Source organism: Chiloscyllium punctatum, chromosome 1, assembly GCF_047496795.1.
Source record: "Chiloscyllium punctatum isolate Juve2018m chromosome 1, sChiPun1.3, whole genome shotgun sequence".
Taxonomy (NCBI): Eukaryota; Metazoa; Chordata; class Chondrichthyes; order Orectolobiformes; family Hemiscylliidae; genus Chiloscyllium; species Chiloscyllium punctatum.
In genome coordinates this window covers 171,198,406-171,217,016 of record NC_092739.1, presented here as the reverse complement: position 1 = coordinate 171,217,016, position 18,611 = coordinate 171,198,406, and the positions used below count along the sequence as shown (strand labels likewise).

At 46.2% G+C, this 18,611-nt stretch overlaps 1 protein-coding gene across 1 annotated transcript in view; it reads left to right on the top strand.

The window, feature by feature from the left end:
* Positions 1-557: 557 nt before the first annotated feature.
* The window catches only part of LOC140480740 (uncharacterized), a 70,273-nt gene continuing 52,219 nt past the window's right edge, over positions 558-18,611 (top strand). Inside the window, exons 1-3 of the mRNA XM_072576035.1 lie at positions 558-638; positions 4,016-4,093; positions 13,959-14,070. Of these exons, the coding sequence (XP_072432136.1) occupies positions 633-638; positions 4,016-4,093; positions 13,959-14,070 (196 nt within the window). The 5' untranslated portion in view covers positions 558-632. The remainder of the gene's footprint in view (positions 639-4,015; positions 4,094-13,958; positions 14,071-18,611) is intronic.

Sequence of the window (18,611 nt, the reverse complement as noted above, 5' to 3'; positions counted from 1 at the left end):
GGGCGAAGGGGTCCTCGGAAGGTGGGCGGGAGTCCTGATTGTGAAAGTAAGCTCGGAGGCAGAGGCGGCGGAAGAATTGTTCGATGTCACGGCATGTATTAAATTCATTGATGCGTGGACGGAGGGGGATGAAGGTGAGTCCTTTGCTGAGGACTGATCGTTCGTCCTCAGTGAGTGGGAGGTCTGGAGGGGATGGTGAAAACTCGGCAGGGCCGGGAGCTGGGATCTGGTGCAGGTGTGGAGCTGGGAGTGGGGTCGGAGCCAGTACCTGGAGTGGGTGTGATGGTGGGGGGAATGGGGGTGGAGTCATGAGCTGGGGTAATGTTGCCCTCGGGGTTCTGGGGGGTGGGGATAGTGACAGTGGGGTCTGTGGGGGGCGTGTCAGCAGAATGTAGGTGAGTGGCGCTGGTGGGGGTGGAAGTGGTGGTGATCATGGCAGTAGGGGTAGCGGGAGTCACTGAGCGTGTGGCATCAGCAATGATGTGAGGGCCGGAAGTGGCTGTGGGAGTGGCCATGATGGGGGCGGAAGTGACATCATCACTCAGCGTGGGGGTGGTAGCTGCTTCAGCCGCATGGCTAATGGCGTTTCCGAGCCCAGGGGAATCTTCTGGAATGTTTGAGGAGCGCTGGTTATGGAGGTGGGTGGATAAAAGTTTGTTGTACTTACAGTTTTTGATGTTTGAGATGGAATTGAAATACTGTTTGTTGAGAGTATGAATTCTCCTGAGGATGTAGTACAGAGTGGGTCCTTTGCAATTCTGAGAGAGTGTGGCCCTCAGCTGGGGCAGGGCTGACTGTAGAGAGGTTAGGTGACAGCGCATTGCTGCAAGCGCGGAGCAGAGGATCCTGAAGGAGAACTGTTGCTGGTGTTTTTGAATCTGTAGTCTGTACTGTTTGTCCTGTTCGGGTCCAAACTCTGCTGGTTTAAAGGTGGTCTGGAGTCCGTGTGGGATGTGTTGGTTACGGAGGCAGGCACTGAGGAAGCAAATGTGGCTGTGGTACCGAGTTTGTTTCACAACATGGTTGAAGAGCTTCAGAGCAGAGGAAATGACCTGGGAGTTGCAGTGGGAGAGGGATTCCCTGAGGTTCTTGTAGAGAGAGGAGGAAAACTTCTTCAAGGCAGGCATCCTTGCAAGAGGATTCGCAGTAGGGTTAAAATCAACAAGGTAAAAACAATGACTGCAGATGCTGAAAATCAAATACTGGATTAGTGGTGCTGGAAGAGCACAGCAGTTCAGGCAGCATCCAACGAGCAGCGAAATCAACGTTTCGGGCAAAAGCCCTTCATCAGGAATAAAGGCAGTGAGCCTGAAGCATGGAGAGATAAGCTAGAGGAGGGTAGGGGTGGGGAGAGAGTAGCATAGAGTACAATGGGTGAGTGGGGGAGGAGATGAAGGTGATAGGTCAAGGAGGAGAGGGTGGAGTGGATAGGTGGAAAAGGAGATAGGCAGGTCGGACAAGTCAAGGAGACAGTAACTGAGCTGGAAGTTTGAAACTAGGATGAGGTGGGGGAAGGGGAAATGAGGAAGCTGTTGAAGTCCACATTGATGCCCTGGGATTGAAGTGTTCCGAGGCGGAAGATGAGGCGTTCTTCCTCCAGGCGTCTGGTGGTGAGGGAGCGGCGGTGAAGGAGGCCCAGGACCTCCATGTCCTCGGCAGAGTGGGAGGGGGAGTTGAAATGTTGGGCCACGGGGCGGTTTGGTTGATTGGTGCGGGTGTCTCGAGGATAGTGGGCTAGTGTAGGTTAGGTGGGCTTGGATCGGCGCAACATCGAGGGCCAAAGGGCCTGTACTGCGCTGTATTTTTTCTATGTTCTCGTTCTGGTCGCCATATTTCGGGAAGGATACAGAAGCACTTGAAAAGGTGTAGAGGCGATTTACCAGGATGTTTCCTGGTCTGAGTGAAGGTCTTATGAGGAAAGGCTGAGAGACTTGGGTCTGATCTCTTTGGAGAGAAGAAGGCTAAGAGGGGATTTGATAGAGACATACAAGATGGTCAGAGGATTAGATAGGATAGACAGTGAGAGTCTTTTTCCTAGGATGATGATGACAGTGTGTACGAGGGGGCATAGCTACAAGTTGTGGGGTGATAGATTTAAGACAGATGTCAGAGGCAGGTTCTTTACTCAGAGAGTGGTAAGGGTGTGGAATGCCCTGCCTTCCAATATAATTAATTCAGCCACATGAGGGAGATTTAAATAATCCTTGGATAAGCACATGGATGATGATGGGATAGTGTAGGGGGATGGGCTGAGAATAGTCCACAGGTCAGTGCAACATTAAGGGCTGAAGGGCCTGTTCTGAACTGTATTGTTCTATATTCTACCATCCCTTCCTTGCCTCAGTGGGACAAACCTATCCAGCACGATCAGCAAGTGCTCCCTAAACATCCTCCAAATTTCTGTCACGCATTTCCGGAGAACATCTGCTCCCAATTTATGCTCCAGAGTTCCTGCCTATTAGCATTTTAATTCTCCCTCCCCCAATTAAATGCTTTCCCATATAATCTGCTCCTATCTCTCTCCATTACTTTTGTAAAGGTCCGGGAATTGTGATCACTATCACCGAAATGCTCTCCCACAGAGAGATCTGACACCTGGCATGGTTTGTTGCCAAGCACCAAATCCAATGTAAATGGCATGTTAAAAAAAAGTGGTTAGCACTGCTGTTTCACAGCGCCAGGGACCCAGGTTCGATTCCTGCCTTTGGCGACTGACTGTGTGGAGTTTGCACATTCTCCCCGTGTCTGTGTGGGTTTCCTCCTGGTGCTCTGACTTCCTCCCACAGTCCAAAGATATGCAGAATTGGCCAGCTATATTGCCCATAGTGTTAGGTGTGTTAATCAGGGTTAAATATAGGGTGGGGCAATGGGTATGGGTGGGTTACTCTTCAGAGGGTGGACATGTTGGGCTGAAGGGCCTGTTTCCATACTGTAGGGAATCTAATCAATCTGATCTTCCCTCTAGTCGGCCTATAGACATATTGAGTCCTGAACCTCTCCTGGACACCATCTGCTCCATCCAAACTATTTGACCAAAAGAGGTTCCAAACAATATTCAGGAAGTTAAAATAACCCATGGCAACAACCCTGTTACTTCTTCACCTTTCCAAAATCTGCCTCTCAATCTGCTCCTCTGTGTCTCTGTTGCTGTTGGGGAAATCTGTAGATAACTCCCAATAAAGTGACTGCTCCTTTCCTGTTCCAGACTTCCACCCATACTGACTGTGTCGACAAACCCTCCTCGAAAACCTTCCTTTCTGCAGCTGTGATACTATCCCTGATGAGCAATGCCACTCCTCCACCTCTTTTACCTCCCTCTCTATTCCTTTTGAAACATCTTAACCCTGGAACATCCAACAACCATTCCTGCCCCAGTGAGGTCCAAGTCTCCGTAATGGCCACAACATCATCGTTCCAGGTACTGATCCTTGCTCTAAGTTCATCACCCTTATTCCTGATACTTACTGCATTAAAATAAACACACTTCAACCCATCCCACTGACTGTATCTTTGCCCTGTCAGGTGCCTGTCCCTTCTCACAGACTCTCTGCATGCTGTCTCTGGCTGCTCACTAACCACCCCATCCTCTGATCCATCGCTCAGGTTCCCTCCCCCCCCTCCAATCTAGTTTAACCCCTCCCAAAGAGTTCTCGCAAGCCTCCCACCCAGGGTATTGCTGCCCCTCCTGTTCAGGTGCAACCTGTCCTTCTTGTACAGGTCCCACCTTCCCTAGACCTATCCCAGTGATCCACATTACAGCAGCCCTGCAGCCACGTGTTCATCTGCACTCGCTCTCTATTCCTAGCCTCACTAGCCCGTGGCACTGGTAGCAATCCTGAGATTACTACTCTGCTCGTCCTGCCTTCTAGCTTCCACCCTAACTCCTTTCTATGTCATTTGTACTGATGTGCACCGCAGATTGGATATAAACCCCACTGATCCTGACGGGCTGATATTGACAAATGGGTTCCATGGATACAGTGACAACAATAACCTTCTTTTCTGTCATTTCCAGGCCTGCAAGGATAGAAAATGTGTTGATATAGGCCAGTTTGGTGTCGAACCATGTGAAAGGAGATGTAATGGCAGAGGGGTATGAACATAATTTCACTTTTCAGTCCTGATGGATTCATTGGATGCACAATGTTGTCTGATGATGTTATTAAGTTTCTTCTTAAACTATCTCCCCCCTGGAGGCAGCTCCTTGATGATTATTTGCAGAAGTGTGGGGAAATGGTCTGAATTTTGACCATATTTTCAGTGAGGACACAGTCTCCTTCTCTACTACAGCATGACAAGTGATCAAACATGATGCTATTGGTGTTCATCGAAACCATATGTTACTGGGCATGAGCCCATTGGGAGGTTAAAGCTTTAGAGGTTATTGGTTTTGCCTCTGATGGAGCATGATGTGTAATTCTTGGGCATATCCTTCAATGATGCTGGATTTATCTGACTGACAAAAAACATCAAGGATGTGGCGAGATGGAAGAAACTAGCCCTAGTCTTAATTAGCACAGAGGACATTGAGGGGACGTTGTTCCTAATTTTTACCCAATCCTCAAACTCACTGGTCCATTTCACTTCACTTCTTCCCAAGACATCTCTGTTTTTGTTGTGGGGATTGAGTCATCAAATCATAGAATTCATACAGTGTGGAAGAAAGGCCTTCAAGTCTGCACTGATCCTCTGAGGAGCATCCCTCCTAGACCTAGCCCTTCACTTTATCCCCATAACCTTGCATGACCTGGACATTACATGGCAATTTAGCATGGCCAACCCACCTTAGTATCCACTAATATCCAATTCAGAGCAAGCTCACCTACCTCCTCACAGCCTGTTTCCTGAAAGGTCTTCATTCCATTCTCCCAGTTTCTCTGTCTCTGTTGTGTCTGTTCTGATAGTGTTATCACTCACACCAGCACTTCCCACATTTGTTTTTATTCACTTGTAGAACATGGGCTGGGTCCAGCATTTATTGTCTGTCCCTATTTGCCCCTTGAGAAGGTGGGGTTGAGCTGCCTTCCTGAACCGCTGCAGTATATGTGCTGTGGGTTGACCCATTATGCCATGAGGGAGGGAATTCCAGGATTTTGAACCAATGACAATGAAGGAACGATGATATATTTCCAAGTCAGGACCGTGAGAGGTTTGGAGAGGAGCTTGAAGGGGATGGTGTTCCCATGTAGTGGAAATGGCAGTGAGGTTGGAAGGTGCTACAGTGCATCTTGTAGATGGTACACACTGCTGCTACTGAGCGTTGGTGGTAGAGGGAGTGGATGTTTGTGGATGTGGTGCCAATCAAGTGGGCTATTTTCTCCTGGATTGTATCAAGCTTCTTGAGTGTTGTTGGAGCTGCACTCTTCCGGGCAAGTGGGGAGTGTTCCATCATTCTCCATACTTGTGCCTTGTCGATAGTGGAAAGGTTTTGGGAAGTCAGGAGGTGAGTTATTCTGACCTGCTGTTGGCACCATTGTGTTTATGTCATCGAGTCATACAGATATACAGCACAGAAACAGACCCATTGGTCCAACTCATCTGTGCTGACCAGATATCCTAAATAAATCTAGTCCCATTTGCCAACATCTGGCCCATATCCCTCCAAACCCTTACTATTCATATACCTATTCAGATTCCTTTTAAATGTTGTAATTGCACCAGCCTCCAGCGCTTCCTCTGGTAGCTCATACACAGGAAAAAGTTTCCCCTTAGGTCCCTTTTAAAACTTTCCCCTCTCATCCTAAACCTATGCCGTCTTGTTCTGGACTCCCCGACCCCAGGGAAAAGACTTTGTCTATTTACACTATCCATGCCCCTCATAATTTTGTAAACCTCTATAAGGTCACCCCTCAGCCTCCGACACTCCAGGGAAAACAGCCCCAGCCTGTTCAGCCTCTCCCTATAGCACAGATCCTCCAACCCTGGCAACATCCTTGTAAATATTTTCTGAACCCTTTCAAGTTTCGCAACATCTTTCCAATAGGAAGGAGACCAGAACTGAATGCAATATTCCAAAAGTGGCTTAACCAATGTCTTGTACACCTCCCAATCAATGTATTCAATACACTGACCAATAAAGTTAAAAATCACACAACATCAGGTTATGGATTCTGGAATAGTGGTGCTGGAAGAGCACAGCAGTTCAGGCAGCATCCAAGGAGCAGCGAAATCGACATTTCGGGCAAAGGCCCTTCATCAGGAATAAAGGCAGTGAGCCTGAAGCGTGGAGAGATAAGCTAGAGGAGGGTGGGGGTGGGGAGAAAGTAGCATAGAGTACAATAGGTGAGTGGGGGAGGGGATGAAGGTGATAGGTCAGGGAGGAGAGGGTGGAGTGGATAGGTGGAAAAGGAGATAGGCAGGTAGGACAAGTCCGGACAAGTCATGGGGGTAGTGCTGAGCTGGAAGTTTGGAACTAGGGTGAGGTGGGGGGAGGGGAAATGAGGAAACTGTTGAAGTCCATATTGATGCCCTGGGGTTGAAGTGTTCCGAGGTGGAAGATGAGGCGTTCTTCCTCCAGGCGTCTGGTGGTGAGGGAGCGGCGGTGACCTCCATGTCCTCGGCAGTAAGGTCTAGCTTTTCTAACAATAGGTGACATCTCAGCTCAGACAATGCATGAAGGTGTGAGGTCTGTCTATGTCCAAATGTTAGGTTAGACTGGTTTGATTTCTAAAGTGGGATTTACAGCGTTTTACGTGGATTCATGCAGTTTGTGAGCAAAACAAAATGTAATTCTGCAAAATGAAATTGACTCCATAAACGTAAACGTGTGCGCCTGTAGGAGAGACAGAGTGAGTGTGTGCATGTGTGTGGATGTGATAGAGTGTGTGTGCACATATGTGCATCTATAGGCTTGGTTAAATGTGTGTGTGAGTGATGGAGGGATGGTCATTGATGAAGCAGCTGAAGGTGGTTGGGCCCAGGACACTACCCTGAGGGACTCCTGCTGAGATGTCCTGGAGCTGAGATGACTGACCTTCCACAACCATGACCATCTTCCTATGTGCCAGGTTTGACTCTAACCAGAGGAGTGTTTGCCCCTGATGCCCATCGATTCCAGTTTTGTCCAGGCTCCTTGATGCCACACTCGGTTGAATGCAGCCTTGATGTCAGGGCTGTCCCTCTCCCCTCCCCTCCCCTCCCCTCCCCTCTGGAATCCAGCTCTTTTGTCCATGTTTGACCCAAGGCTGTAATGAGGTCAGGAGCTGAGTGACCCTGGGGGAGCCCAAACTGGGTGTCACTGAGCAGGTTATTGCTGAGCAGGTGCTGCTTGATAGCTCTGTTACTGACCCCTTCCATCACCTTACTGATGATGGAGAGTAAGTAGACTGATGGAGCAGTAATTGACTGGGTTGGATTTGTCCTGCTTTTTATGCACAGGACATATGTGAGCAATCCAAAAGTGGAGTCCCAGGTAGACACGGCAGTGAAAAAGGTTTTTGGTACACTGGCCTTCATCAGTCAGGGCATTGGGTGTAGATGTTGGGGAGTTATGTTGCAGTTATACGGGACGTTGGTGAGGATGCACTTGGAGGATTGTGTTCAGTTTTGGTTATCTTGATATAGGAAGGATGTTATTAAACTGGAAACAGTGCAAAAGAAATTTATATGGATGTTGCCTGGACTCAATGGTCTGAGTTACAGGGAGAGGTTGGACAAGCTGGGTCCTTTTTCTTTCAAGCTTCGGAAACTGAGGAAGGACCTTAAATTCATGTGGAATGAGCTGCCAGTGGAAATGATTGAGGCGGGTACATTAACAACATTGAAAAGGCATTTGGACAAATACATGGATACAAAAGGTTGACAAGGATCTGGGCCAACAGCAGGGAAATGGAGTAAGTGTGGATGGACATTTTGGTTGTCATGGAGCAGTTTAGGCTAAAGGGCCTGTCTCTGTGAATTAGGACCCTATGAGTCTATAACTCTAAGAAAGATTTAAAAGGGATTTGAGGGGGCAATGTTTTCACACAGAGAGTGATTTGTATATGGAATGAAATATCAGAGGAAATGGTGGTTGCAGGTACAATCAGACTTAAAACCTATTTGGATATGAACATAAATGTCAAAGGATTAGAGAGATAGAATGCACCTAAACACCTAAAATACCTCACAAAAGGAGCAGTTCTTACAGCCACAATTTTTCCCATCCTCCATCTTGGATTACCCAGAATCCTTTAATCCCTAGTTTAAATTGGAAAGCTTATTCGGCATAGACGGATTGAATGTAAGAATCTGGTTCCATGCTCCATGACTCTATGGTATGTGTGATGCTGGGGCCCACTGGAGGCAGCAATGACGGACCATTCACACAGCACTTCTGGCTGAAGATTTTTCCTTAACTGAAGCGTCCCTCAACAATGTCTGATTTATTTCACACACCTCTACTCTTCCTCCTTCCTCTCCCTCCCAGAACATGAGAAGGCTCCCCACATTCTCACCTTCAACTGTAACCAGCCACTGCATCTAAAGGATCAGCCTCATACATTTCTGTCACCTCCAGTAGGTTGCCACCAGCAAACCATCTTTCCTTTTCTTTCGCTTTCAGCATTCTGCAGGGTTCGTTCCCTGTCTCGCAATCAAGTTCACTCCTCGATTACCCTTTCCAAAAATTCTGTATCTTCAGCAAGCAATGGAGATAGAGCATAGAACATAGAACAGTACGGGCACTTTGGCCCTCGATGCCGGGCTGAGCATTTATCTTCATCTAAGACCCATCTATCCTACGCACCCCTCAATTTACTGCCGCCTATGTGCCTATCCAAGAGTCACTTAAATATCTCTAATGTCTTTGACTCTACTCCTACCACTGGCAGTGCATTCCACACACCCACCACTCTCTATTAAAGAACCTCCCTCTGACATTTCTCCTATACCTTCCTCCAATCACCTTAAAATTATGACCTGTTATCACAGCCATTTCTGTCCTGAGGAAAAGTCTCTGGCTACCTACTCTATCTATGCCTCTCATTACCTTGTACATCTCTATCAAGAGTGGTGCTGGAAAAGCACAGCAGTTCAGGCAGCATCTGAGGAGCAGAAAATCAACGTTTCGGGCAGAAGCCCTTCATCAGGAATCTGGTTTCCAGCATCTGCAGCCCTTGTTTTTACCCACCTCTATCAAGTCACCTCTCTTCCTTCTTCTCTCTGGTGTGAAAAGCCCTAGCTCCCTCAACCTCTCTTCATGAGACATGTCCCCAATCCAGGCAGCATCTTGGTAAATCTCCTCTACACCCTCTCTTAAGCATCTACACCCTTCCTATAATGAGGTGACCAGAACTAGACACAATGTTCCAAGTGTGGTCTAACCAGGGTTTTGTAGAACTGCAGCATAACCTCACAGTTCTTAAACTCAATCCCCCTGTTAATGAAAGCCAAAACACCATAAGCCTTCTCAACAACCCTATTGACTTGGGTGGCAACTTTGAGAGGTCTGTGTACGTGGACCCCAAGATCCCTCTGTTCCTCCACACTGTCAAGAATCCTAGCTTTAACCCTGTATTCAGCATTCAAATTCAACCTTCTAAAATGAATCACTTCACATTTATCCAGGTTGAACTCCATCTGCCACTTCTCAGCCCAGGTCTGCATCCTGTCAATGTCTTGTTGTCGTCTGCAACAGCCCTCGACACTATCTACAACAACAGTGATCTTTGTGTCATCAGCAAACTTACTAACCCACCCTTCCACTTCCTCATCCAAGTCATAGAGTCATGTACAGCATGGAAACAGACCCTTCTATGTCAACCAGTTATTCTAACCTAACTTAGTCCCATTTGCCAGCACTTGGTCCATATCCCTCTAAACCCTTCCTATTCATATACCCATACACATGCCTTTTAAATGTTGTAATTGTACCAGCCTCCACCACTTCCACTGGCAGCTCATTTCATCTATGCACCACCTTCTGCGTGATATAGTTGCCCCTTAGGTCTCTTTTATGTCTTTCCCCTCTCACCCTAAACCTATGCCCTCTAATTATGGACTCCACCACCCCAGGGAAAAGACCTTGTCTATTTCCCTATCCATGTCCCTCATGATTTTATAAAACTCTATAAGGTCACCCCTCAGCCTCCAATGCTCCAGGAAACAAAGACCCGGCCTATTCATGGAGAACTTTGTCTAATGCCTTATGTAAGTCCATATAGAACTTTCCATCCAGTACCACTCACTGTCTTCTTTTAGCCAGCTTGTTCCGTGTCCAGACAGCCAAATATCTCTGTATTCCATACCTCTTAACTTGCTGAATGAGCTTACCATTCGGAACCTTATCAAATGCCTTACTGAAATCCATACACAGCACATCCCACTGTTCAACCTTTGTCTCGTCTTGTCATATCCTCAAAGAACTCAATAAGGCATGTGAGGCATGACCTACCCCTCACAAAACCATGCTGTCTATTCCAAGTCAAACTATGTTTTTCCAAATAGTCATAAATCCTATCTCTCAGAATCCTTTCCATTACCTTGCTTACCACAGACATAAGACTGACTGGTCTGTAATTCTCAGGGATTTCCCTACTCCCTCTCTTGAACAAAGGAACAACATTTTCCTCCCTCCATCATCCGGTAGTACTCCCGTGGAAAGTGAGGATGCAAAGATCATCACCAGAGGTGCAGCAATTTCACTCCCTCACTTCCTGTAGTAACCTTGGATATATCTGGTCTGGCCCTGGGGACTTGATGCTTCCCAGAATTTCCAGCCCATTCACTTCCTTCACAGCAATCTGTTCAGCTGCCCTGGTTACCTCCAACCTCCTAACTGTCCAAGGTCCCAAACATACCTTACCGCTGTATTCACTGAATCTCATCAACTACACATTCACTGCTGGTCTCCTCTTCAGTGGTAAGACCAACCACAGACTGGGTGAAACTCTCCAGCCCAGGCAAAATCCTGGGAAATCGGCTGTGCACCCTGTCCAGTGTTATGCACCAGATCAGAGACCACCCCACCACCCTCCAAAACATAAGTGATGACTTAAGCCCTAGTTTTTATATAGATGTAAAGGCAAGTGTAAGATGCTGTGTTCCAGATGTGATTTGATTCATCCACCCACTTGGCTTTAATCAAAGCACAGCTTATTCATACAACACAGCTAAATGCAAAGAAAAGGTATCATCTTTACTCCATTGAAATACTTAAGATTTTATAACCACTCATCATTAACAGTTCCAAGATAAGCAGCATTCCACAAACATACCCTTTGGCAAGGCAACTCAGCAAAACAGTTCGGGGATTATCGCATGCTGTCTCTCTCTCTCCGGTCTAAAAGAAAGAAACAATCTGTTTTTTTTGGTTTTGTAGATGATGCCACACTCTCTAATTTGTGAAACGTGAAAGGGTTCAGAAAAGATTTACAAGGATGTTGCCAGGGTTGGAGGGTTTGAGCTACAGGGAGAGGCTGAACAGGCTGGGGCTATTTTCTCTGGAGCGTCGGAGGCTGAAGGGTGACCTTATTGAGGTTTATAAAATCATGAGGAGCTTAGATAATGTAAATCGTCAAAATTTTTTCCCTGGGGTTGGGGAGTCCAGAACTAGAGGGCATAGGTTTAGGGTGAGAGGGGAAAGATATAAAAGGGACCTAAGGGGCAATGTTTTCACTCAGAGGTTGGTGCATGTATGGAATGAGCTGCCAGAGGAAGTGGTGGAGGCTGGTAAGTTATGAATAGTAAGGGGTTTAAAAGGATATGGGCCAAGTGCTGGCAGATGGGACTAGATGAAGTTAGGATATTTCGATGGGATGGATGAGTTGGAGCAAAGGGTTTGTTTCCGTGCTGTACATCTCTGACTCTGTGACTTCACTTTAGAAGTCAGGAAGTCATGCCTTTAGCTCCAACAGCAGCAGCAGAAACCTTCTCACTCACTGAAAACAAAGCTTCAAACCTTCCTGAATACAACAGTGGATGTTCTGGAATTCTTTGAGGATGTAACTCTGAAGATAGATGAGGGAGATCCAGTGGATGTAGTGTACCTGGACTTTCAGAAAGCTTTTGATAAAGTCCCACATATGAGGCTAGTGAGCAAAATTAGGGTGCATGGTATTGGGAGCAAAGTACTGACTTGGATTGAAAGTTGGTTGGCTGACAGGAAACAAAGAGTAGTGATAAACGGCTCCATTTCGGGAATGGCAGGCAGTGACCAGTGGGTTACCGCAGCAATCAGTGCTGGTACCGCAGCTTTTTACAATATAAATGATATAGAAAATGGTATTAGTAATAACATTAACAAGTTTGCTGATGATACTAAGCTGGGTGGCAGGGTGAAATGTGAGGAGGATGTTAGGAGATTACAGGGTGACCTGGTCAGGTTAGGTGAGTGGGCAGATGCATGGCAAATGCAGTTTAATGTGGATAAATGTATGGTTATCCACTTTAGTGGCAAGAACAGGAAGGCAGATTACTACCTCAATGGCATCAATTTAGGTAAAGGGGCAGTACAAATAGATCTGGGTGTTCTTGTACACCAGTCAATGAAGGTAAGCATGCAGGTACAGCAGGTAGTGAAGAAGGCTAATAGCATGCTGGCCTTCATAACAAGAGGGATTGTGTATAGAAGCAAAGAGGTTCTTCTGCAGCTGTACAGGGTCCTGGTGAGACCACACCTGGAGTACTGTGTACAGTTCTGGTCTCCAAATTTGAGGAAAGACCTTCTGGCTATTGAGGGAGTGCAGCGTAGGTTCACGAGGGCAATTCCTGGAATGCCGGGACTACCTTACGCTGAAAGACTGGAGCGACTGGGCTTGTATACCCTTGAGTTTAGAAGACTGAGAGGGGATCTGATTGAGACATATAAGATTATGAAAGGATTGGACACTCTGGCAGCAGGAAACATGTTTCCACTGATGGGTGAGTGCCGAACCAGAGTACACAGCTTAAAAATACAGGGTAGACCATTTAGTACAGAGATGAGGAGAAACTTCTTCACCCAGAGAGTGGTGGCTGTGTGGAATGCTCTGCCCCAGAGGGCAGTGGAGGCCCAGTCTCTGGATTCATTTAAGAAAGAGTTGGATAGAGCTCTCAAAGATAGTGGAATCAAGAGTTATGGAGATAAGACAGGAACAGGATACTGATTAAGGATGATCAGCCATGATCATATTGAATGGCGGTGCAGGCTCAAAGGGCTGAATGGCCTAATCCTGCACCTATTGTCTATTGTTAAAAGTATAAAACAAAACCAGAAATTGCAGGAAAAGCTCAACAGAGCTGGCAGCATCTGTGGAGAAAAGTCTGAGTTAATGTTTTGGATCAAGTGACCCTTCCTCAGAACTGAACCTGCCAACATGATTTTTTAATTTAAAAAGAAGCATCCAAGGAGAACTCTAGGCTGTTTACCAACTGCCTCTCTGATGGAGTTATTCGAGCCTCACTGTGATTTTCCTGCTCCTTGGATGTTGCCTGACCTGCTGTGCTTTTCCAGCCCCACTCTAGCCTTGGCCCCAGTGTGACATCAGCCCTCTGTAGGAGATACAGCACAGAACACGACTCTCTTAAAGGCACTGAACCATCACACCAGTGTAACCGCATCCCTCCTGTAGTGTGGATTACACACAATACACTCGCTGGGGCCTAACCAACCTTTTCTAGTCTGACAGCATCACCTCCCTGCTCTTAAACACTATGCCTCGACTAGTCAAGGCAAGTTGGCTTCTTAACCATTTTGTCCAGCTGTCCTGATACCTGAACATGTCCACCAAGGTCGATCTGATTCCCAGTGCTTCCCAGGCTCCGATCGTTCATTTTGGATTCCCTTGCCTTGTATGACCAGCACGAGTGCATCGTCCCATAATTATCCTGATTGAATTCCATTTGCCACTGATCAATCCATCTGACCAAGCCGTCACAATCCTCTGATCCTTTTCCTGGAGATCTCGTTTCACTTTTTCGAAAGTTTGTCACTGTTTGTTATTCTGTAAATCTACTTAATGTTGCTGAAGGAGTGTTCACTGTTGTGGGTTTTGTTTCAGGTTTGTAACTATTATGATCACTGTCACTGTGAAATGGGCTGGGCTCCTCCATTCTGTGATGTTGAAGGGGCTGCTGGCAGTTTTGAGAGTGGACCATTGGTTGAGATCCCAGGTAAACATTTCAGTTCCTGTGCTCTTTCCCATCTACACGTTCTTCCTGCTGTGTCTATCTCTGCTGTTTCTCTATGTCTGCTCCACTTGTACCATGAAGTATATTTACGAGGTTTCTGAAACACAAGTTAAACAAGCCACTTCAGCAGGATAAATGAAGCAGAAAAGAACTTTAAAAAGAAATTGGGAGAGCTTGAGCAGACCAGAAGATGACCTTGGTAAATAGGATTAAGGAGAATATTAGGAGCATAATAGGAGCCAGAGGGTAGCTAGGGAAAGGGTAGGCTCACTCAGGATAAAGCAGGGAATTATACATGGAGCCAGAGGCAGTGGATGAGATCCTTCATGAATACTTTACATCAGTACTCACCGATAAGAAGGATATGGATAACAGGTTAGGGAGGGAGAGGGAGGGGTACATTGATATTCCAGGGCAGGTTAATATTAAGAAGGAGGAGGTGTTGAAAGGGTGTATTGAAAAGTGTATTTTTAAGGTTGATATGTCCCCAAGGCCTGATGGGCTCTATCCCAGGATACTAAGGAAGGCAAGGGAGGAGATAACTGAGGCCTCAACAAAGTTATTTATATGCTCTTCAGCCTCAGGTAGATCCCAGACAAACGGAGAATAACCAATGTTGTTCCTTTGATTAAAAAAGGATAACATGGATAATCCAGGAAATTACAGTCCAGTGAGCCTTACCTCAGTGGTAGGGAAATAACTGGAAAATGATTTTTAGGGATAGTACTTACTTGTTTTTGGAGAAGACTAGACTTATTTGGGATAGTCAGCATGGCTTTGTGCAGGGGAGGTTATGTCTCAGAAATTTGATTGAATGTTTTGAGGAAATATAAAGATGACTGATGAAGGCAGAGCGATAAATGTCATGTATATGGACGTTGGGAAGGCCTTTGACAAAGTCCCTCATGACAGGCTGATGCAAAGGGGAATTCGCATGGGGTTTGTAGCGAGCTGGTAAGATAGATGAAGAACTGCCTTTGTCATAGAAAACTGTCAGAGGAAGCATGTTTTTCTGAGTGAAGATCTGTGACCCAGTGGTGTTCCATATACAGAGGGAGGTAAGTGCCGGGAATGTACTGCCAGAGGAGCTGGTGGACGCAGATACAATGGCAACATTTTAAGAAACATCTTGAAAAATATATGAATATCTGTGAGGCACTGCTGCCTCACGGCGCCAGGGACCTGGGTTTGATTTCAGTCTCGGGCGTCTGTCTGTGTGGAGTTTATACATTCTCCCTGTGCCTGTGTGGGTTTCCTCCGGGTGCTCTGGTTTCCTCCCACAGTCCAAAGATGTGCAGGTCAGGTGAATTGGCCATGCTAAATTGTCCACAGTGTCCAGGGACATGCACATTAGGTGCATTAGTCAGGGGTAAATGTAAAGTAATAGGATAAAGGAAAGGGTCTGGGAAGGTCATTGTAGACCTGTTGGGCTGAATGGCCTGTTTCCACACTATAGGAATTCTTAAAAAAAAGGCAGGGAATAAAGAGATATGGTCTGTGTGGAGGCAAAAGGCTTTTAGTTCAGAAAGGTATGGGTACAGTCTTGGTGGGCCGAAGGGCCTGTTCCTGTGCTGTACTGTTCTTCGTTCTTTGAATCCACGATGAGTTGGTAATTTTAATACAATAGAAGACAGAGGTTCATCCTAGCGGGATATTTTTCTGACTGAAGACCTGTAACGAAGGGTGTTCCACAAGGATCACTGCTGGGACTCCTGTTGTTTGTAATTTCTATTAAAGATTTGGAAGAAAATTCTGATCAGTTAGTTGGCAGATGATACAAAAATTGGTGGAGTTGTGGATAGTGAAGAAGGTTATTAAATGGTTTTGGTGCCTGGCATGTGCTGTGAGGGGAGGTAGTCGAAGCAGATAGCAACATTTAAAAGGCATTTCGATCATCACATGAACAGGTAGAGAATAGAGGAATATGAACCATGTGGAGAAACATACTGGGAGAAATTTAATCTTCAGCAGAGGAGAACAAAGGGTTTATTTCAGAAAATAGAATATGGAAGTAAGCTTGTGGAAAACATACAAACTGACTGTAAAAGCTTCTGTAGATACATGAAGAGAAAAAGCCTGGTGAAGACAAACGTAGGTCCCTTCCAGTTAGAATCAGGTGAATTCCTAATGACCAACAAAGAGCTGGCAGAGCAGCTGAACAAATAGACAATAGACAATAGGTGCAGGAGTAGGCCATTCAGCCCTTCGAGCCTGCACCACCATTCAATATGATCATGGCTGATCATCCTTAATCAGTATCCTGTTCCTGCCTTCTCTCCATAACCCTTGATTCCACTATCTTTGAGAGCTCTATCCAACTCTTTCTTAAATGAATCCAGAGACTGGGCCTCCACTGCCCTCTGGGGCAGAGCATTCCACATACTTTGGATCTGTCTTCACTGAGAAGGAAACAAATCACCTTCAGGAAATGCCAGAGGACAGAGAGTCAAGCATGAAGGAGGAATCCTTATTAACCAGGAAATGGGATTGGGGAAATTGATGGGATTAAACCCATAAGGCCCCAGAGCCTGCTGCTCTACATCCCAGAATACTCAAGGAATGGTCCTAGAAATAGCGGACACAATGATGATCATTTTCCAGCACTCTGTCATCTCTGGAAGAGTTCCAATGGACTGGAGGGTCGCTAATGTAACCCCACTCTTTAAAAAAGGAAGGAGAGAGAAAACAAGGAGTTATTGGCCAATTAGCCTGAGATCGGTGGTGGGGACAATGCTGGAGACAATTTGCTCCACATCCCTCTAATCCCTTCCCATCCATATACCTAACCAAGTGTTTTGTAAATGTTGCTATTGTTCCTGCCTCCACCACTTTCTCTGGCAGCCCATTCCATATACTCACCACTCTCTGCGTGAAGAAGTTACCCCTCAGGGCCTTCTTAAATCTTTCACCTCTCACCTCAAACCTATGCCCTCGAGTTTACAATTCCCCATCCCTGGGAAAAAGACTGTATCTCTTCATCCTATCCTATGCCCCTCATGGTTTTATACACCTCAATAAGGCCAGCTCTCATTCTCCTACATTCCCAGGAATAAAGTCCTTTCCTGGCCAGCCTCTCCCTATAACTCAGGCCTACTACTCCTGGCGATATCCTTGTAAACCCTCTTTGCACTCTTTCCAGTTTAACTATGGCTTTCCTATAACACGGTGACCAAATCTGGACACAATACTCCAAGTGTGGCCTCACCAATGACTTATACAAGTGTAACATAACGTCCCAACTCCTGATGCCTTGACCGATGAAGACCAGCGTGCTCAATACCTTCTTCACCGCCCTGTCCAGCTGTGACACTGGTTTTAACAAACTGTATACCTGTACTCCTAGGTCCCTCTGTTCTACAAGACACCTCAGGAGTTTACCATTTACTGGACAAGTCCAACCTTGGGTTGATTCTCTAAAGTGCAACACCTCAGACTTATCTGTGTTGAATTGCATTTGCCAATCCTCAGCCCACTTCCCAATCTGATCAAGATCTGTCTGTAAGTTTTGATAACCCTCCTCACTATCAACGATACCTCCTCAATTTGTATCATCCACAAACTTTCTAATCATGCCTTGTACATTCACATCCAGGTCATTTATGTCAATAACAAATAACGAATTATACAATAATTTGGATAGAATAGAATCCCTATTGTGTGGAAACAGGCCATTCGGCCCAACAAGTCCACATTGATTCTCCAAAGAGCATCCCATCCAAACTTACTCCTCCCACCCTATGACCCTGTATTTCTCATGGCTAATCCACCTAACCTACATATCCTTGGACACTAGGGCTAATTTAGCATGGCCAATCCACCCTAGCCTACTCATCTTTGCACTGTGGCAGGAATCTGGAGCACCTGGTGAAATCCACACAGACATGGGGAGAACGTACAAACTCCACACAGTCACCCAGGACTGGAACTGAACCCGGTTCCCTGGCTCTGTGAGGCAGCAATGCTTACCACTGAGTCACTGTGCTGCCCCAAAGGCCAGGCCTATTTTCTGGAGCATAAGAAATTGAGGGTTGAATTTACAGAAGTTTATAACATCATGAGGTTCATAGATAAGGTGAACACCAAAGGTCTTTTCCCAGTGTGGAGGAGGTCAAAACTAGGCGGCATACTTTGAAGGTGAGAAGTTAATGAATTGAAAGGGACCTGAGAGGCAAGTTTTTCATACAGAGGGCGGATCATATGTGGATGAACTGCCAGAGGAAGTTGTAGTTGCAGGTACATTAACAACATTTAAAAGGCATTTGCACAGGGACAATGAATTGGAAAAGATTAGAGGGATTTGGATCAAATGCAGGCAAATGGGACTAGTTTAGTTTGGGAAACTTGGTCGTCATGGATGAGTTGGACCGAAGGGTCTGTTTCGTGTTGTATGACTATCTGTGTCTAAATTCAGCTAATCTGGTGGCTGCCTGGGTTCAAACCCAGGAGTAGGCCATTCAGCCCTTCGAGCCAGCACCACCATTCAATATGATCAAACCCCACCATAAGCAGGCAGTGGAGTTTGA